This window comes from Dryobates pubescens, chromosome Z, assembly GCF_014839835.1.
Source record: "Dryobates pubescens isolate bDryPub1 chromosome Z, bDryPub1.pri, whole genome shotgun sequence".
In the NCBI taxonomy this organism is placed as follows: domain Eukaryota; kingdom Metazoa; phylum Chordata; class Aves; order Piciformes; family Picidae; genus Dryobates; species Dryobates pubescens.
The window spans coordinates 113,571,423-113,590,203 of NC_071657.1; the positions used below are offsets into that span (position 1 = coordinate 113,571,423).

Genomic DNA, 18,781 nt, shown 5'->3' on the forward strand with positions numbered 1-18,781 from the left:
GTGCAAGTGAGGTCCTTGGAAAACATGCTCCCACCACATCAGGGTGACGGTGGGGCCCTAAAAATCTCTCCAAGCTGATTCGTGGAGGAATGAGGCAAGCTGTGACAGTCTCCATAGAGGCAGGAGACAGAAAATAGCGCGCTGGCCTTGACCGTAGTCTGTGACCGAACACCAAGTGCTGCTCTCTGCATAGGGCTGATGAAATCCTAGCAGCTCACAAGTGCTGGCAGGGAAGGAGAAAAATATGGGAAGTGGGAGGACGTGCTGACCTTTCTCCACGTCCGCCCCAGCCTCCGGCAATCCCTCCCATCTGTCAGTCCCAGGCTCCTGCAGCCTCTCCGAGCATGCACAGCCGCAGGCGCATGTGCAGCGGCTGAGGGAAGTTGCGTACGCCAGCGGGACCTGGCTCCTCCCGGCTGTGCGAGGGATTGGGCTGAGGACGGAGCCGTAGGGCTGCCCGGGCGTGATGGAGCTGGTCGGGAAGCGGTCAGGGCCGGCGACTCGGCTGGACACCATCCTCCGGCACCTCTCTCCACGACTGGGAGCAGCCCCTGCGCCGGTATCCTTTCCGTTAAGGGATCGGGGCGGGGGGAGCGGGATGTTGGCTCCATTGAGCTCGGGACTCTTCTTCGTGCACCCCAGCGAACTTTGCCCATCGCTCCCCGCACCCTGGGTGCTTGCGTGTGCCCAGGTGCCAAGGAGGGGATCCGCGGTGCTTTCCCCCACAAGGACTTCGTGTCCGGAAAGGACACGTAGGGAAGGTCCCTGCCTTCTGCCCTAGTTACAGGGGAGTGACGTGCAGGGGGGTCGTGCCCCATGCAGCCCATTAGCTGCATGGGAGCGTTTCCCCTGACCGATGTTTTGAGGTCAGCAGCCGCCCCACCCTGAAAACCTCTTGCTGCCTGGTGCTTTCTCCCTGAGCTTCAGTCCTGCAACCTGTTGGGTGCTGGCATGTGCATCTGATGTGCTGCCCGGCTCCTGCCCGCCCCACATGGCACATCTGCCCCGGCACTGAGCAGGGAGGTTACCTGCAGAAAATTGTCCTACAGATTTCTAAGTTCGGGGGTGCTAAACTCTGCAAGGCTTAGCAGTTGCACAGCAAGTATTGGATTTTGTTGAGAGGCATAGACCTGACAGCAGCAGGGAAAGCTTTAAAAGTGGGCTGTGAGTAGGAGATGAGGTGGAAATGTTGGAGGCTGCCAGACAGATCAGACAAAGGAAACCAGGACTGAAGTTTTCACATTAGCCTATCCCAAAAGTGAAATGAAGATTGCTTGCTGGTTGGATTTGTAAAGCTGCTGCTGTAAATCTTCCTTAAAAAAAAAATTAATAATTTTTTTTGAGATGTTGCTGATTGTGAGTGGTGGCAGGTTACCTCTGAATTACAATAAATTGGTGAAGATGATGTGATGGATGTAGGAGTCTTTGGATGCATGAAAATATGAAGACAGATAGATAGTAGCGGACTCAGACTGCCATAAGACAAAGGTGCAGGTAGTAACACCAAACTGGGAATATGTGCTGGGAAAAGCACCCTGGTTGAAAAGAGAGTATGTAAGGACAGGTGCTGCACACCAGCAACAATGATCCTGATTGACTTTGGTCAAAAGTGTGACTAAGCTGGACTAAAGCAAAAAAAGGTGCATGGATAATGCAAATGGCAGAATTGAATAGGAGCAGCTGTGTTCGATGCACGCAGTGTCAGTGCACTGGTGCTGTTTTAATCTCTGGCATTTGTGATTTGTGTAGGACAGTCAGTTTTTCTCCCAGGAAATGCCTCTGCTTTTACAAAAGGAGAAACATCTTGACAGCAATACCAGTCACTGGCAGAGGCACAAAATGTGACAACCTCCTGAAGCCTGTGGGGGTCTCTGCACCGCCCTGTTGGGGTACAGATGTGTACAGCCACCTCTCTTTGCTTAGTAAGCTCTGCACCAGGGGTTAGCTGCCTTCTATAAGCTCACCTAGGCGTCCAGCCTTCCTAGCCTGGAAAAGAGATCATTCTGATCTTCTCTGTGTAAAACTGAACTTAGAATCATGGAATGGTTTGAGTTGGAAGAGAGCTTAAAGATCATCTAGTTCCAGCTCCCCTGCCATGGACAGGGGCACCTTTCACTAGACCAGGTTGCTCAAGGCCCTGTCCCACCTGGCCTTGAACAGTTCCAGGGAGGGGTCACCCACAACTACTCTGGGTAACCCATTGCGGTGTCTCACCACCCTCACTTCACAGAATTTCTTCCTAATATATAGTCTAAATCTACCCACTTCCATCTTAAACCATTCTGCCTCATCCTATCACTACAAGCCTTTGTAAAAAGTTCAGCCCCCACTTTCTTATAAGCCCCCTTCGGGTACTAGAAGACTGCTCTAAAGTCTCCCCAGAGCCTTCTCTTCTCTAGGCTGAACAGCCTCAACTCTCTCATCCTGTCCCCATTGGGAAGGTGGTTCAGCCCTCTGATCACACAGCACTTATAGGATGGCCAAGGGATCAGGCCCAGCCAGCATGGGTTTAGGAAGGGCAGGTCCTGCCTGACCAACCTGATCTCCTTCTATGATCAGGTGACCGCCTGGTGGATGTGGGGAAGGCTGTGGATGTAGTCTACCTGGACCTCAGCAAGGCCTTTGACACCATCCCCCACAGCAAACTCCTGGCCAAGCTGTCAGCCCGTGGCTTGGATGGGAGCACACTGCGATGGGTTAGGAACTGGCTGGAGGGCCGAGCCCAGAGAGTGGTGGTGAATGGTGCCACATCCAGCTGGCAGCCAGTCACCAGTGGTGTGCCCCAAGGATCAGTGCTGGGCCCCATGCTCTTTAACATCTTTATTGATGATCTGGATGAGGGCATCGAGTCCATCATCAGTAAATTTGCTGATGACACCAAGCTGGGGGCAGGAGTTGATCTGCTGGAGGTTAGAGAGGCTCTGCAGAGGGACCTCGACAGGCTGGGCAGATGGGCAGAGTCCAACGGCATGAGATTTAACACATTCAAGTGCCGGGTTCTGCACATTGGCCACAACAACCCCAGGCAGTGTTACAGGCTGGGGTCAGAGTGACTGGAGAGCAGCCAGGCAGAGAGGGACCTGGGGGTGCTGGTTGATGGTAGGCTTAACATGACCTTGCGGTGTGCCCAGGCAGCCAAGAGGGCCAATGGCATCCTGGCCTGCATCAGGAACAGTGTGGCCAGCAGGAGCAGGGAGGTCATTCTGCCCCTGTACACTGCACTGGTTAGGCCGCACCTCGAGTACTGTGTCCAGTTCTGGGCCCCTCAGTTTAGGAAGGATGTTGACTTGCTGGAGTGTGTCCAGAAAAGGGCAACAAGGTTGGTGAGGGGCTTGGAGCACAAGCCCTATGAGGAGAGATTGAGGGAGCTGGGGTTGCTTAGCCTGGGGAGGAGGAGACTCAGGGGTGACCTTACTGCTCTCTACAACTACCTGAAGGGGGGTTGTAGTGAGGCAGAGGTTGGTCTCTTCTCCCAGGCAACCAGTACCAGAACAAGAGGGCACAGTCTCAGGCTGCGTCAGGGGAGGTTTAGGCTAGAGGTTAGGAGGAAGTTTTACACAGAGAGAGTGATTGCCCATTGGAATGGGCTGCCTGAGGAGGTGGTGGGGTCGCTGTCGCTGGGGGTGTTCAGGGCGAGGCTTGACAGGATGCTTGGTTGTATGGTTTAGTTGATTGGGTAGTGTTGGATGATAGGTTGGACATGATGATCTCGAAAGTCTCTTCCAACCTGGTTTAGTCCTATTCTATTCTATTCTATTCTATTCTATTCTATTCTATTCTATTCTATTCTATTCTATTCTATTCTATTCTATCATCTTCGTGGCCCTCCTCTGGTCCTGCTCCAGCAGTTCTTTGTCTTTCTTGTGCTGAGTGCACCAGAACTGGATGCAGTACTCACAAGAGCAGAGTAAGGGGGTAAGAATCACCTCCCTCATCCTGCTGGTCACACTGCTTTTGATGCAGCCCAACACACAATTGCCTTCTGAGTTGCAATCACACATTGCTGGCTCATATCATCAACTGATACCCCCAAGTCCTCAAGACTTCCTTGAAGCCATTTTCCTCCCAGTCTGTATTTATGCTTGCATAATAGAGAGTTTATTACCATCTTGTTGATACCCAGTTTCCTCTTGTAGTTGCTTTAAAGGATCAGCATATGAGAGATTTGGCCTTTCCAAAAGTGTTTCCATCTCAGCGGTCACATGCATTATATTGCCTGCTTGGTTATCTAACGTGCCTGTGAATTTGTTTTTCCTACAAGGGTGTGTATGAGAGGAAGGGAAATGTTTAATACTCCATGTCTTCACCAAAATGAGTTGCTGGAGGTGGCAGCTCCTTCCCAGCCTGTGTACTTCTTGTGTTCAGTGCACCAGCAGTGCAAGGTGGCAGAAGCAAACCCACTAAGAGGTGTTGCAAAGCTTGGGAGGAAGGTGTTCAAATTTGCTCCAGCGCTTGTGTGCTGCCCCGCTGTTCTGAGAGGTGGAGGTGTGCTGGGGAGGGCATGACAGCTGGAGGTTCAACCAGTGCCTGTGTCTCCACGAGCTGTTTGGACATTTAGAGCCTGAATGGCCAAGAGCCCCATTTGCACTGGAATTTTGTACAGATTTTTCTGTATGTGTGGACAAGGCTGTCCTGAGCTGGTGCTTTATGCTTCTCTGCCAGTCGTGCTGCTCTGAAGGTGGGAAAGATTGATTACTTTTTTTTTAGGAGCAAAATAAACAAGACCATGAACTGAATGTCCAGCACAGCACTTTTCTTTAAGATGAACCATGCTGTAGGATTCCAGACACATGTATAGGTAGTTCTGCTCTATTCTGCATGAGTGTGTATTCCTTAATTTCCACCCCAGACAAGTGTTTGCACTTCAGCCCAAGTTAGTGCTGCTGCTCATCCACGGCAGTTTCGGTAAGCTGTTTATTCTTTCTTTGCAGAGATAGAAAAGAAATAACCTGCAGGATTCTGTCCTTTTTTCTACCCTAGCACATGTATTGATCATACAGTTATAGAACAGCTTAATTTGGAAGGGGCCTTAGCGGTCATCTACTCCAAGCTCCCCAACATGGGCAGGGATGCCTCTCAACTAGACTCAGGTGCTCAAGGCCTCATCCAGCCTGGCCTTGAACACCTCCAGGGAAGAAGCATCCCCAACCTCCCTGGGCAGCCTATTCCAGAGTCTCACCACCCTCATACTGAAGAATTTCTTCATAAGATCTAGTCTAAACCTCATTTCCCTTAGCTTAAAACCATTCCTCCTTTTCCTGTCACTAGACAACCTTAGGAAAAGTCCCCCTCCAGCCTTCCTGTAGGCTGTTGGAAGACAGACCTAAAGTACCCCCAGAGTTTTCTCTAGGCTGAACAAGCCCAGCTCTCTCAGCCTATTTCATAGCAGAGGTGTTTCAGCCTTTGGATCATCTTTGTGGCCCTCCTCTGGACTTATGTCACCACCTGTTTCCTTCTTATGATGAGGACACCAGAACTAGTTGCAGTATTCAGGGTGGGGTCTCAAAAGAGCAGAGTAAAGGGGAAGAACCACCTCTTTTGATCACTAGATACTGTGTTGTTTTCCATTTTGGTAGGCAATTCCCCTTTGTTCAGCTGCAGTTTAATAGAAAAAGCTTAACTATGCACCTTGAACACATCTGAGGGATAACCTTACTGCAGAGCTGTTCTGTCTGCTTCAGTGTCTCTGTTGAGACTAAAGCTGCTGAGGACCAGTCCCAGCTTTCCTGCTCACTTCTCCACTTCGGGAGGGCATGAGGGAGATGCTTTGAGTTCTGTCATATAAGTAATGGGTGGCTGTGGGCAGAAATGGTTCATGGCCATGGCCACTGTGCTGGCTCAACTGAGACACAGGAGATGCTGCATGCCTTCAGAGCTGAGGTGGGCATGCAAGTGGTGAGGGTTTCTCACTGATTCTCCCCAACAGCTGCTGACACCCTCCTCTTCCGGCCAGGTCTCACTGATGCTGCTCCAGTTGTTCTGCCCAGCCTTACTAATGTGTTTCTTCTCTGTGTCTCAGCTACACCCTGGACAATGATGTCCTCACCATGGAACAAAGGCAGTTCTATGAAGACAATGGGTATCTGCTCATCAAGAAGCTTGTTTCTGATGAAGACATTGAACGCTTCAGGTGTGAGGCACTTACCTAAAGTGCTGGAGGGCCCTGTGAGTAGCAGCATTCTGAGGAAGCTCTGGGTAGCTGGACTCTCTCAACACAGATTTCTCTCTGCTTTGCAGGAAGGAATTTGTGAGGATCTGTAGAAGAGAGGTGAAGCCACCAGGAGCTATGATTATGAAAAACGAGTCCCTGAGATCCCAGTATGGTCAGTCTGAAAAAGTTGTTAATAAAGTGCAGGACTTCCAGGAAGACAAAGAGCTGTTCAGATACTGTACTCTGCCAGAGGTAAGATGAACAGCAAAAAAGAGGAGGGTGGTGGAAGAGTCTGTATAGAGTGTATCTATGTTTTAATGCTAGTGTAAAGAAGCTTTCTTTGGTTCTGCTGAAGCTGTGCCCTTTATCCCTTAGAGCCCCTGTATTGCACTCCCGTAAGTACATATGCAAGGAAGGAATACAAGCCATCTTTTAAGAGTGTTCTGCATGAACATGAGATGGATGATGGTCAGGCCAGAATATTTAAAGCACTGCTCCTCCTCTTGTGATGTGGAGCCAGTCAGGAATGCAACTATCACAAACCATGCCAGGATGACTGGACACGAGCAGCATTTTTTGAATGTCTTTTATCCAGGCAAAACATCTGCTGTCTGGGCAGGTCCAGCTGTGTAGCCAATATTCCTGCTGTGACAGAGAGCCATAGCCTTGTGAAATTAGGACCCTCCCAATCTTTTCAACCCCACCCAGCAGCCTGCTGCACCATCTCCTTTCATGGATTCCTGCCACCATGCCTGTTTGTGTGCCATGCCAGATCCCGCCTCCTGTCCTGCATCCTTCCATCCCAATGTCTTCCCCCTCTATCCTAGTCCTGAGCTAAACATCCAGGTCCCAGTCCTTCCTCAGCAATCTTTCCTCTTGTCTTTCATGTTTCTAGTATTCTTACCATGCTTTCTTCCCTGTAGGTCCTCAAATATGTTGAGTGCTTCACAGGGCCAAACATCATGGCAATGCACACCATGCTGATAAATAAACTTCCAGATTCTGGTAAGGAAAACTTGGATAAGCGATAACTAGAGAGACTGTTGTGCATATGCTGTCCATCTGGCCAGAAACAAACTTAAAATCATAGAATGGCTTGGGTTGGAAGGGACCTTAAAGACCATGTAGTTCCAAACCCCCTGCCATGGGCAATGACACCTTCCACTAGACCAGGTTGCTCAAGGCCCCATCCAACCTGGCCTTGAACACCTCCAGGGAGGGGGCATCCACAACCTCACTGGGCAACTTGTACTAGTGTCTCACCACCCTCACTGTAAAGAACAACTGTGAAAATTTATGAGGCCACTTTGGTAATAGCTTGTTGTTGTTTGTCACCTTGGCTTAGTGAGATAACATTTCTTGTCTTTCGACATTCAGTGGACGCTTGTTTGCTAAAGATAGTGGCTGACCTGGCTGCAGCACCCATGTGTTCCAAGCAGGCAAGTAAGCTCCCTATTCGGCCAGCTACTTGCTTAGAGGCTTGAGGTTTAAAAGAGGAGGTGCTTTTTAAGCTCAGTTTTTCACATGTATTGCAAATGTCTCCTTCCTCAGGCCCTGGTAAAAGGCAGTAAACACAGAGCTCATCCTTCACTTGGAGTTCATATGCTCCTGATCTCACTGACAGTTATGTGTCCAGTACTTTGATATGAAGATAATTGAATAGGTGCCAAAAGAAGGACCTGGAAGCCTGGCTTTGGCTTCTGCTGCTGGAAGGGCAGATGGGCAAGGAGAGAGGAAGAGAACCAGGTTAACCATATTACCATTACTCAAAATATCTTTGACTCTGCAGAAGCTGTTTTGGTTTAGCAAAGTGGGCACCTGAACTGTGTTTCTTATTCTCAGGTGTGTAGCTCCTGAGCAGATAGGTAATTCATGGAGGTATTAAAACACTGAGTTTCTTCTGGTTGTCTCCATTTGTCATCTTAATTACTCCACAGAAGGCTGTGCCATTCTGGTTTGGAAATTCAACAGGAGATCTTTTTTGAAGTAAAACCAAACCAGTAATGGACAAGAAATGGGAAGCTGCTCCATATTTGCAGGCTCCACTTTAATGGAGATTGAATATTTCTGAGGACATCTGCACATCTCAGGAGGGTTTTTGAGGTTCCCCAAAATCTAAATAATATGGCAAATGAGGCAAGTGGAAACATCCTAACTCCATTGATTTGAGGAGCAAACTGAATGGCAAGAAAAGCCTTCGTATATCATAAAAAGTGGCTGGTTTGGTGTGGATGATGTTTACATTTCCATGGTGGAAAAAGAAGTAACAAACAAAACATCAGAAATACGTATTTTTGTTTAGACTTCATGGAAAAAAGCCTCTAAGGTGAAGGCTAAGAGCACTGAGGAGGCTGCAGTCCATAAATTGTGATTTATTTATATATATTTTTTAAGAAGGCTGAATAAACACCTTGGGTGTAGCACAGAGAGGGTTGATTCTGTTTGCAACACAGCAGTAGATCAAGTGACTACAGCATGGCTGTTTGAAAGTCTGTTCTGGGACAGATTTGTGCAACACTGTTCTGGTTAAAGTTCACAAAACTGGAGAGCAGCCAGAGCGTGGTGAAAACTTGGCAGGGGTTTGTTGATGGTGAAGGCCAGCAGTAGGAGTCTTGGGTGAGACTGCACAGCTAAGCAGCCTGCTGGAATTCACTGTCCCCATATGCCATTGCTGACCCAAGAGCCACCACTGTGTTTTTTGGCCCATCTTGGGATGGAGTATAAGCTAACCCATTTGTCTTCCAAGGCAGTAGTGGGCTGGAGCAGATACTGAGTATCTAAAATCTGTCCAGTGGCAAGCAGCACCTCCTGAGACATGGTACAAGTGCAATGGTTTAAGAGGAAGGAAAACCCTGTGTCACATTTGATGAGGTTGATGGTTTTGAATGTGTTGCAGATAAGCAGACCTTTCTCCACCCCATGCATCAGGACTTGCACTATTTCCCCTTCCGGCCCGCGGACCTCATCGTGTGCTCCTGGACTGCTATGGAGACGGCTGACGAGAGCAACGGGTGCCTCGTTGTGCAGCCAGGGACACACAAGGAGACTCTGAAGCCTCATGACTACCCAAAGTGGGAGGTAGAGCATCATGAGGAGCTGGGAACGGGCATGCATGAGGGAACCACATTTTGGCTAGGGAGGGCTCACCATGAAGGGATGATCTGCAGGTTATAGCTAAGGTTTCCAGTGCTGGGTTTGCTCTTCATGCGAACACTGAACGCTGACTTGTTAACTTTGGTTGCCCTCGCTCCATGTAACCTGGGTAGATTTGCCTCTGTTCCCACCTTCGTGGCATTACATCACAGTATCACAGTATCACAGTATAACTAAGGTTGGAAGAGACCCCAAGGATCATCAAGTCCAACCTGTCCAATCAGACCTCACGACTAGACCATGGCACCAAGTGCCACGTCCAATCTCCCCTTGAACACCTCCAGGGATGGCGACTCCACCACCTCCCTGGGCAGCCCATTCCAATGACAAATGACTCGCTTAGTGAAGAACTTTCTCCTCACTTCGAGTCTAAACCTCTCCTGGCACAGCTTGAGACATCATAAACTTATCTGATCGTTTTCCACTGCCCTTGCTAAGTCTGAGGACTCTGTCCTGTTCCAGCCTGGTGAGCATGTGTGCAGTCCCAAAGAGAAGTTTGGTAGTAAGCACTGAATGAGATGAAGTATCAGGCAGTGTCTTTTTCTTAAGAATAGATGTTTCCTGACCTGGCCTGGCATTGGTGATGGTTATACTGGGAGCAGAAGGTGGGACCCCAGTGGTAGCATCAGGCCTTACTTGTGGGATTCCCCAGTGCTCTTTTCTGTTCTCTCCAGCAGAGGAATGTTCTTGATTGTCTGAGTCCAGCTTCAGAAAGCAGAGAAAAGTATTTTTTTCTGTACCTGAGGCTTGAAGTAGGAAGATGGGACGTGGCACTTGAAGCCAGTAGTCATGAGGTGTTGGGTGACAGGTTGGACTTGATGATCTTTGAGGTCTTTTCCAACCTTATTGATTCTATGATTCTATGACTCGTAGGCAAGTGGGCAGGCTCTTATCTGAGCATACTGAACACACTGCCCAGTCCAGAGGGGAGCAGATCAGTAGCTGTCCCTCACACTGAGAACTGGCATTGGCTGTACTTTCATCCAAGTGATTTCAACTCGGACTTCTTTTCTAGGGTAAAACCAACAAACTTTTCCATGGGTTGCTTGATGAGGATGAGACAATTCCCAAGGTTCACCTTGTCATGGAGAAGGGAGACACAGTGTTCTTCCATCCCCTTCTCATTCATGGCTCTGGGATAAACAAGACATCGGGCTTCCGAAAGGTAGGAAACATCCCTTCTGATATTCTTAGTTTTTTAAAGCTGATTGTGATGGTTTGAGGCAGACCCCCTGCCCACCACGGGCAGAAATAACGACTCAAACAAACGGATTGCAAAAGTCATGGAAAGTTTAAATGGAAAGCATTGGAATAGGTTGCCCAGTGAGGGGGTTGAGTCACCATCCCTGGAGCTTTTCAAGAAATGTGTGGACATAGCACTTGGGGACATGGTTTACTGATGATGGTAGTCTTAGCTTGATGGTTGGACTCGGTGATCATAGAGGTCTTTTCTAGCTAAATCAGTTCTATGATTCTATGCTGTGGGGCTGCTTGAGGAAAACAGAACAGCAGTAGAAATTAAGTACTGCATCCATGTTTGAAGTCTGGCTGGCTGTACTTGCTTTTCCAGTAGCTCCCTTTCACCGTTCCCCATAGCAAACTCCTGGCCAAGCTGTCAGCCCATGGCTTGGATGGGAGCACACTGCATTGGGTTAGGAACTGGCTGGAGGGCCGAGCCCAGAGAGTGGTGGTGAATGGTGCCACATCCGGCTGGCAGCCAGTCACCAGTGGTGTGCCCCAGGGATCAGTGCTGGGCCCCTTGCTCTTTAACATCTTTATTGATGATCTGGACGAGGGCATCGAGTCCATCATCAGTAAATTTGCTGACGACACCAAGCTGGGGGCAGGAGTTGATCTGCTGGAGGTTAGAGAGGCTCTGCAGAGGGACCTCGACAGGCTGGGCAGATGGGCAGAGTCCAACGGCATGAGATTTAACACATCCAAGTGCCGGGTTCTGCACATTGGCCACAGCAACCCCATGCAGAGCTACAGGCTGGGGTCAGAGTGGCTGGAGAGCAGCCAGGCTGAGAGGGACCTGGGGGTGCTGGTCGACGGTAGACTGAACATAAGCCTGCAGTGTGCCCAGGCAGCCAAGAGGGCCAATGGCATCCTGGCCTGCATCAGGAACAGTGTGGCCAGCAGGAGCAGGGAGGTCATTCTGCCCCTGTACACTGCACTGGTTAGGCCGCACCTCGAGTACTGTGTCCAGTTCTGGGCCCCTCAGTTTAGGAAGGATGTTGACTTGCTGGAACGAGTCCAGAGAAGAGCAACAAAGTTGGTGAGGGGTTTGGAACACAAGCCCTATGAGGAGAGGCTGAGGGAGCTGGGGTTGCTTAGCCTGGAGGAGACTCAGGGGTGACCTTATTGCTCTCTACAACTACCTGAAGGGAGGTTGTAGAGAGACGGATGTTGGTCTCTTCTCCCAGGCAGCCAGTACCAGAACAAGAGGACACAGTCTCAGGCTGCACCAGGGGAGGTTCAGGTTGGATGTTAGGAAAAAGTTCTATACAGAGAGTGATTGCCCATTGGAATGGGCTGCCTGGGGAGGTGGTGGAGTCGCCGTCATTGGAGGTTTTCAGGAGAAGACTTGATGGGGCGCTTGGTGCCATGGGTTAGTTGTTTAGGTGGTGTTGGATAGGTTGATGGGTTGGATGCAATGATCTTGAAGGTCTCTTCCAACCTGGTTTATTCTATGTATTCTGTGTATTCTATGTATCTCATCTCTGGATAGTAGGAGCCTCTATCATCCAATAAATAATATTTATTTATATACCAATATGGCCATTTTTTTCTATTAAAGAGCTGACTACACATCATCTGGTTTTTTTGTATCATGGTAACTGAAACAGATAAAAGTGGCTGCCTGTGGAGGCCTGATCCTTTCTCAGCAGTGGATTCACCCAGGCACGTGAGGGAATTGTAGCTTCCAGCATAGCCACTAATAGCAGTGCAGGGATTTCCCCTCTTGCACTGCAACACAGGCTGCTCTATTTTTATTCTGTTTTGCCTCCATCAGTTACTGTCTGGCTTGTTCTTTCAGCCTCAGTAGCACTAACTGGTATGTAATTCCTTCGTCCTGCAATCCTGACAGCAGAGAGGACAAGTGCTGGGTGTCTCATTTGCTGGCTCTTGCCTGGTTAGTGGGGTAACAGTTGAGTTTAATATCCCACAGAAACACAAGAGATTCCTCTAACTGTGCCAAATCTTAATGTTTGTCTTGGGGGTGAATCAATGAACTTTCTGGAGCTCTCTGAGCCAGATTATGGACCAGGACCCTTTGAGAGCTGGCATGATCTCGTTGCAGCTTGGCGTAGCTTGTGAGTGAACAGCTTTTCTTGTGAGGCGTTTCTGTTTATTGCCTCTAGACTCTGCTTAAGCGAGAACCAATCACAAAATGAGTGGTTTGATGAGACTCTCTGGGTGCAGGAAGTAAGAACTTACACTGAACACAGAGTTATGCTCCAGCCCTGACTTTCCCGCTCTACCAGCTGGTATTCTGAAATCAAGTACAGTTCTAGCTGGAGTGTCTGGCAGAGGAGTGAAGGAAGAGGAACACATCAGCACGCAAGAGTATTTCTCTAGGAAGAGTATTTAAACAAGGGGACATTCTCAGGAGAGCTGGAGTGGAAAGGAGGAAGGACTTAACTGACATGATCTGTAAGGAAGGGGTGGAGTGTCCACGGTCACAAGGTGGTTTTTCCCTTGTAATGGTAGCAAGTGATGTCCTGCTTTCTCACAGAGTATAAGCTGTCACTTTGCCAGCTCAGAGTGCTACTACATTGATGTCAAGAACACAACACAGGAGCACCTGGAAAAAGAATTGGTTGAAATGGTTCAAAAGAAATACGACACGACTTCTGTGAAACTCAAGGTAAGACCATGTGGAGCTGTATGTTCCTTGTGACAATCCAGCTAAGTTCCCTGTCCTAAGTTCCTCTCATGACAGATTTGTGCTTTTAGCTGTGCTCAGTTCAGCAGATCAAGCTGTGCCAAGCAGAGGTGCTTGGCAGAGTAAAGAACCTGATGTTCAGAACATGACCAGCAGGCCTCTTGAAGGCATTTTGCTCTTAAGGCTGCTTCTTGCTATGCTGGACAGTTCCTCTGAGCTCTAGAGCTTCCTCCTCCAGCTTTGTTTGTCAAAATGTGTCTTTTGAACATGCTGTGATCCCATTCAGTGCTAGCTGAGCTCATGCGGATTAGGTAAGAACTTCATTTTGTGGTTGGTGTTGTAGCATAAGTAAGCTTGAGAAGGAGCCATGGATTCTCCTGTCTTGGTGGATCAGCTCTGAGGCTATTCACATGCACTTTACACCAGGGGGTCCAGACTGTGTAGTAGTGGAGAGGGCTAATATGGCAACACAGGAACAGGGAGAAGTGTATGCAAGCTTTGCCCTTCGCAGTTCAGTTTGTTGTGGGGAGTGTGTCTGAACCAGAGCTTTTTGCAGTTGTGTTTGGATTGCACAATGTTCTCTGTGCTGCTCATGTTTTGCCTTCTGCCCTCTTCCAGAACTGAACCACGGGCATCTCACCATCTGTGTTAACACCTGCAAACAATCTGTCTCCTGGGGGTGGAGGGTGCACCTCTCCTTCACTTGGGCTGTATTTTTGTTCTGATGCTTGGGATTTGAAACAACACTCAGTGAAAGTGTTGGTATGGTTTTATGGGTCTGTAGCTAGGCTGAGAATGCTCTGCAGCTTACAGAGATGGAAACAATCTTGCTCACCGTTTTTGCTGGCCCTCAAAGCTTTTCTTTTGCCTCATTTTTGTTTTGCAGGATATTTGGAGCTTCCGAGCGCGGCTTGTGCAAGGGGAAAGGATTAACCTGTAGAACAACCTCTGATGAGCAGAATGAAAAACAACTGCCTGAGAATGAGCTTCTCTGGTTGGAGAGCACAGACCCTGTGCTTTGTTGACCTCTGTATTGGTAACTTAGCCAAATGCTGCACTGCAAAATCATTTTATGCTAATATAAAATAATTACACTGAGGTTGAACAGCTGATGGATGTCAAAGAAAATCTAGCCTAGAAAAGAGAAGTTTGCTGTGGTTATCTTAGACAACTGAATTAAGGTCTTGAAAGAACATCTTCACTTTCTTCATGTTTTCATTCTTGCTTTTTCAAAGTTCCTCATGACCTATCTTTGGAACAATGCTATTTTAACATAAGATTTTATGCAAGAATTCATGTAAGGGTGTGGTTTTTAACGTTTCCAACGTCTTTTTCTATGCAAAAGAAATCAAATTAATCAAGAGTTTCATGCAAGCTCTCAGTAAGAACTCACATGGGAAGTTAGTACAGCTGAGAGGATGAGGATATTGGTTCCAACAGAATCAGTGGTTTAAAGAACTGGGTAAAGGTGAAGGAACAACCACTGATATACGAAAAAGGGACTGATGGGCTGGAACATGGTTGCTAGTAGTGTTCCTCAAACATGACATGGTGTGGCAATGTATTTTACCAAGCAGCATGGTACAAGTGAAATACTTGGCTGGCAGGGTTGGGAGCTGCTGGGCCAACAAATCAGCCTCCCATTGGCCTTGAGCCAGTTGATCCAAGGCTGTGTGAAGTGAAGTGAAAAAGTCCTCCCCTGAGCCTGACAGGTCTGGGAAAGGGAGCCTTTTGGTGCTGCCAGGTCAGGGAGGTGGTGGGATGCTCCTTGGGATGCACTGGTGTGTATATCACTCTGTCTTGCCTTTCACATTGTTTTTCCTTGCTTTCTGAAAGGTTCTTTGGCTTTCAGAATCTATTTTTTTAAAAATACAGATTAAATCCGAGCAAAACTGCATTCAAGGGCTGTGTTGTATTATTTCTGCTGCTCAGAGACTGTGATGCTGGGTGTGTCATTGATACCGCAGTACAAAACAATGATCCTCAGCTACATTCTACTTCCACCTTCCACCTGAAGGTGCTAAAACAGCTCCAGAGGCTGTGCTTGATAGGCTCTTGTGGCTCCTTCTGCTTTGTTGTCCAACAGCTTGGCAGGTCACTCAGGTGAGACAGGAGATCAGGGTACAGTCATGACCTTATCCCACAGGACTGCCTTGACAAGTAGCTGCAAGTTGAAGCTGTTGCAGTCATTTCATGCATGACAGCATAATGCAGAGCAGGCGTTTGTGCCTCTTCCTCTTTCTGCAGCATCTCTGAGTTTTCTTGTTTGTCTTCTAGAAGAGGTGAGGTTTGAGCACAGTTGTTATGCTGATTTTAAACTCTTGGTGCTGGGGTGAAGCATCTGGGCTGTTCCAACCTCAAGGCAGACAAACCATCGCGGTAGAGTTCTCATTTGACCACAGTGCAGGAAGTCTGATGAGGGAGAGACTTTAGAACATATGCTCAGCCCTGCTCAGTGGGCAATTTCAAGTGTCCTATATATAACCCTGGCTGTATTCCTGCTCTTGGAGAGCTATGCCATGATGCCTCTCCAGGCTCGGACCTTCTCAGCCTGGTCTTCGCTTGCTGCATGGGCCTGAGCGTCTGATGTCCAGTGAGCTGGATGCTTCTCCGTTGCCTGTGCTGAGCGCTGGCACACAGCCTAGCTTGTGCTCTCCTTAGGACATTCTTAGTCCTCACAAAAATCCCATCTCGCTCGTAACTGGCATTCTTGGTGTAGCTAAGCTGACTGCAGATGGAGCTGTGAGCACAGACAACAGCTACAGGTGTCCATAAGATTCCCAGTTTCCAGACTGAACTTCTCTTGCTATGGATGGGAGAAGGAAGAACGTTGGCTTTGTATTTTAAAAATGTTCACATCTCTTCCTGTGGATTTAGGCTTAAATTTCCTTTTTCAGTAGAACAAACCCATTAAGGACCTTGCAGATCATCTAAACTCAGCAGCTGTCTCACTTGATGGGAGACTTGTCCTCACTCCTTTCTGCAATAAAGGTGAGCATACGCCAAAGCCTGAGGAGGATTAAGCTTAGGCGAACTCCCTTTGACTCTATGCTAGGCCAGCTTGGCTCCATCCTAGCACTGCCAAGGACTCTAATCCCTGGCCCTCTGAAATGACCCTGGCCAGAGCCAGACCCAGCAGGGCTTCTTGGCTCCTTCTCAGCAAAGCTACATTGTCATAGGTATGGGACCATGTTTCTGGGAAAGTAAGGATCTAAAGCACTTCCTTATGGGGCATTTAAGCACGGGTTGGAGTCCGAAACATACTTCATCAGTCCATGTAAATATGACCTCCTGTGTGAGGGATCTACCTCGTAAGTGCTTTCTTGTGCCCGTTCCCACCCATCCCAGGCAGCAGATACTCTACAGTCACAGGTTTCCAAAGCCTGTGCCCCACCAGTGGAAATTCTTATCTCAAAATTCATCTGTCTCCAGCAGCTGGCATTCTGGGTACAAAACAAAGCCACCACTAGCAGTGCAGGGCCAGCTTGTTGGGGAGTTATGATGGACAAAAGGAGAGGTTCTTTAGCAGTGCATTTACAATGGAAGGGTGATAAGTTTTAATTAAGCTGACTTATGTTACTAAACCTAAACTGATTAGTGCAGAGGGAGAAAAAGCTACAGATTTAGTTTCTCCTCAAAGTGCAAAGAAAAGATAATTTGTGGCAGCAGAGCAAGGTGCTCTCAATCAACATTTCAGCCGTACCTGAGAACCTGACACTTGCTGTGTCCAAAACCCAAGCCTGATGTAGGTTATCTGAAGAAGAGCTGAATATCTCCCTGCCCATTTTAGATATGCATACAGAGCATTCTGCAGCTGAAGAAACAACCTTGCAGCTAGATGACAATTTGGCTGGGGACAGGGCCGATTCACTGTTTGCAGTTCAGTAATGGCTCTGAAAATGGCATTCTTTTTCCAGTACACTTTTGCTTAATGATTTCAGAGAGCTTCAGCACCACCCGTCTTGATTCACCAGCCATGCTAACAGCAGCAGTGGATTAATTAATCCAATTTAATGATTCATACCAACTGGTAGGGTTAGAGCAGACTTGCAGCCCTGGGCCTGCTGGCTGCTGCCTTCCTAATGCAGCCTGGCATGCAGTTGCGCTTCTTTGTTGTAAGCTTGGAGTTGTTCCATTGTGTTCCCAGAATTTGGGCAGCTTCAGCAGCAGTGTAGAGCCAGCCGAGCTCCAGGGCACACTTGAACTGGGTCTCTGCTTCTACTCCCAGGCATTGGCTGAAATGTATTGGTATGGACCAGAGACTCCACGGGCTCCTCTGGACCAGTGCTGGGGCTGTGTGTTCACGTGAAACAGCCCAGCAGGCAGCTCCCCTCGTGCCTGCTTCTGATGGGCTGCAGCCGTCTCTGGCACACACCCACTATCTCTAAATACAGATTAAGGCATGCAAAAACCATTACATCAGTCTCCCCCACTCCTGGTTTACTGTTGGGCTTTAAACAAAGCCTTGGTTTACTCCTCCTGTTTTTGCACACAAGGATGAGCTGGGCATTGCCTTCACACCTTGGCTCCCCTGGAGGCACATACACCCCTGGAGGCTGGGTGAAGATAAAGCAGTGCTTCAATTTTTGACTTCTAATTTCTGCAGAATTTTCCTTTGCATTGGCCCAAAACAGGAACTGGGAAAAGCCTGAAGCTTTCACCGTGCTGGCTGAAGGCTGAGAGCAGTATGGAATGGTAGCCTGGTTTTGTGGAGTCCAGGTAAGAAACTCCTGTTGGTCTGAGCAAGGAAACTGTGGCAGCAGGAGCTATGGACCACAAAACAAGTCGTTTTGGTGATTCACCACTGAACTCACAGGCAAACAAAGCTGTTGAGCAAGCAACTCATCCTCTTCCTCTGAAACATGACACCATACCAACTCAGGGAGTATTTATTCTGATAAGAAGGATCAACAGGAGACATTGCCAAGCAATGCCACAGTTACAGATTGAGTCACCTACCAGTGACACCCGATCTGTCACAAGACTGAAAAGAACATAACCCACTGAGCAAAGCTGCTCAGCCAAAGCACCTGTAGATGAGGGCTGCAGATACCAAGGTAAAGCTGTCCCATTGCTTCAAATGAAGTAACATTGCTCTTCCAGCCCTTGTGCAAGAAAACAAAAAAGGTACCAATAAGGCCACCAGGACTTGCAAGAGCATTGGTTGGTGGCAGTTTCACCAAATCACTGAGGTAGTCGTGGTTTTAGGCACATAAAACTACCCTGTGATCCCACAGGGCATGAGCAGAAGGGTCAGGTCCAGGAACAGCTGGCCAAATGCCACATCCATCCACAGACTGATGTGCTTTCTGAAAAAACACCTGCATGAAGACAGCCCTTCTCAGGAGGTGCCCCCTTGGAGATGTTGTCTTGAGATGATTGCTGTCCCCCAGGCAGCTGTGCCAGCAGCCAAGGTTGACATGGGAAAAATTTCAGGAAAATCTTAAATGTCAGAAAAAGGGAAAAATGCATTGAACATTCTCAGCTCTTCAAAACCACTCACTAAATGGTGCTGCATTCATTACAATGCTTTTCAAAGTGGGAGCTGTGAAGGTGCTATAGTGTGGGTGGTACTGGGAACCCAGGAT

At 48.3% G+C, this 18,781-nt stretch overlaps 1 protein-coding gene across 1 annotated transcript; it reads left to right on the forward strand.

Annotated features, from left to right (window-relative positions):
* The first annotated feature begins 405 nt into the window (after positions 1 to 405).
* Positions 406 to 15,092, forward strand: PHYH (phytanoyl-CoA 2-hydroxylase). The gene is made up of 9 exons (XM_009900269.2): positions 406 to 559; positions 4,850 to 4,905; positions 6,020 to 6,130; positions 6,238 to 6,403; positions 7,075 to 7,156; positions 9,048 to 9,229; positions 10,320 to 10,469; positions 13,044 to 13,175; positions 14,080 to 15,092. The coding sequence occupies exons 1-9, from the start codon at positions 467 to 469 to the stop codon at positions 14,131 to 14,133; spliced, it is 1,026 nt and encodes a 341-aa protein (XP_009898571.1). The 5' UTR covers positions 406 to 466; the 3' UTR covers positions 14,134 to 15,092.
* Positions 15,093 to 18,781: the final 3,689 nt, after the last annotated feature.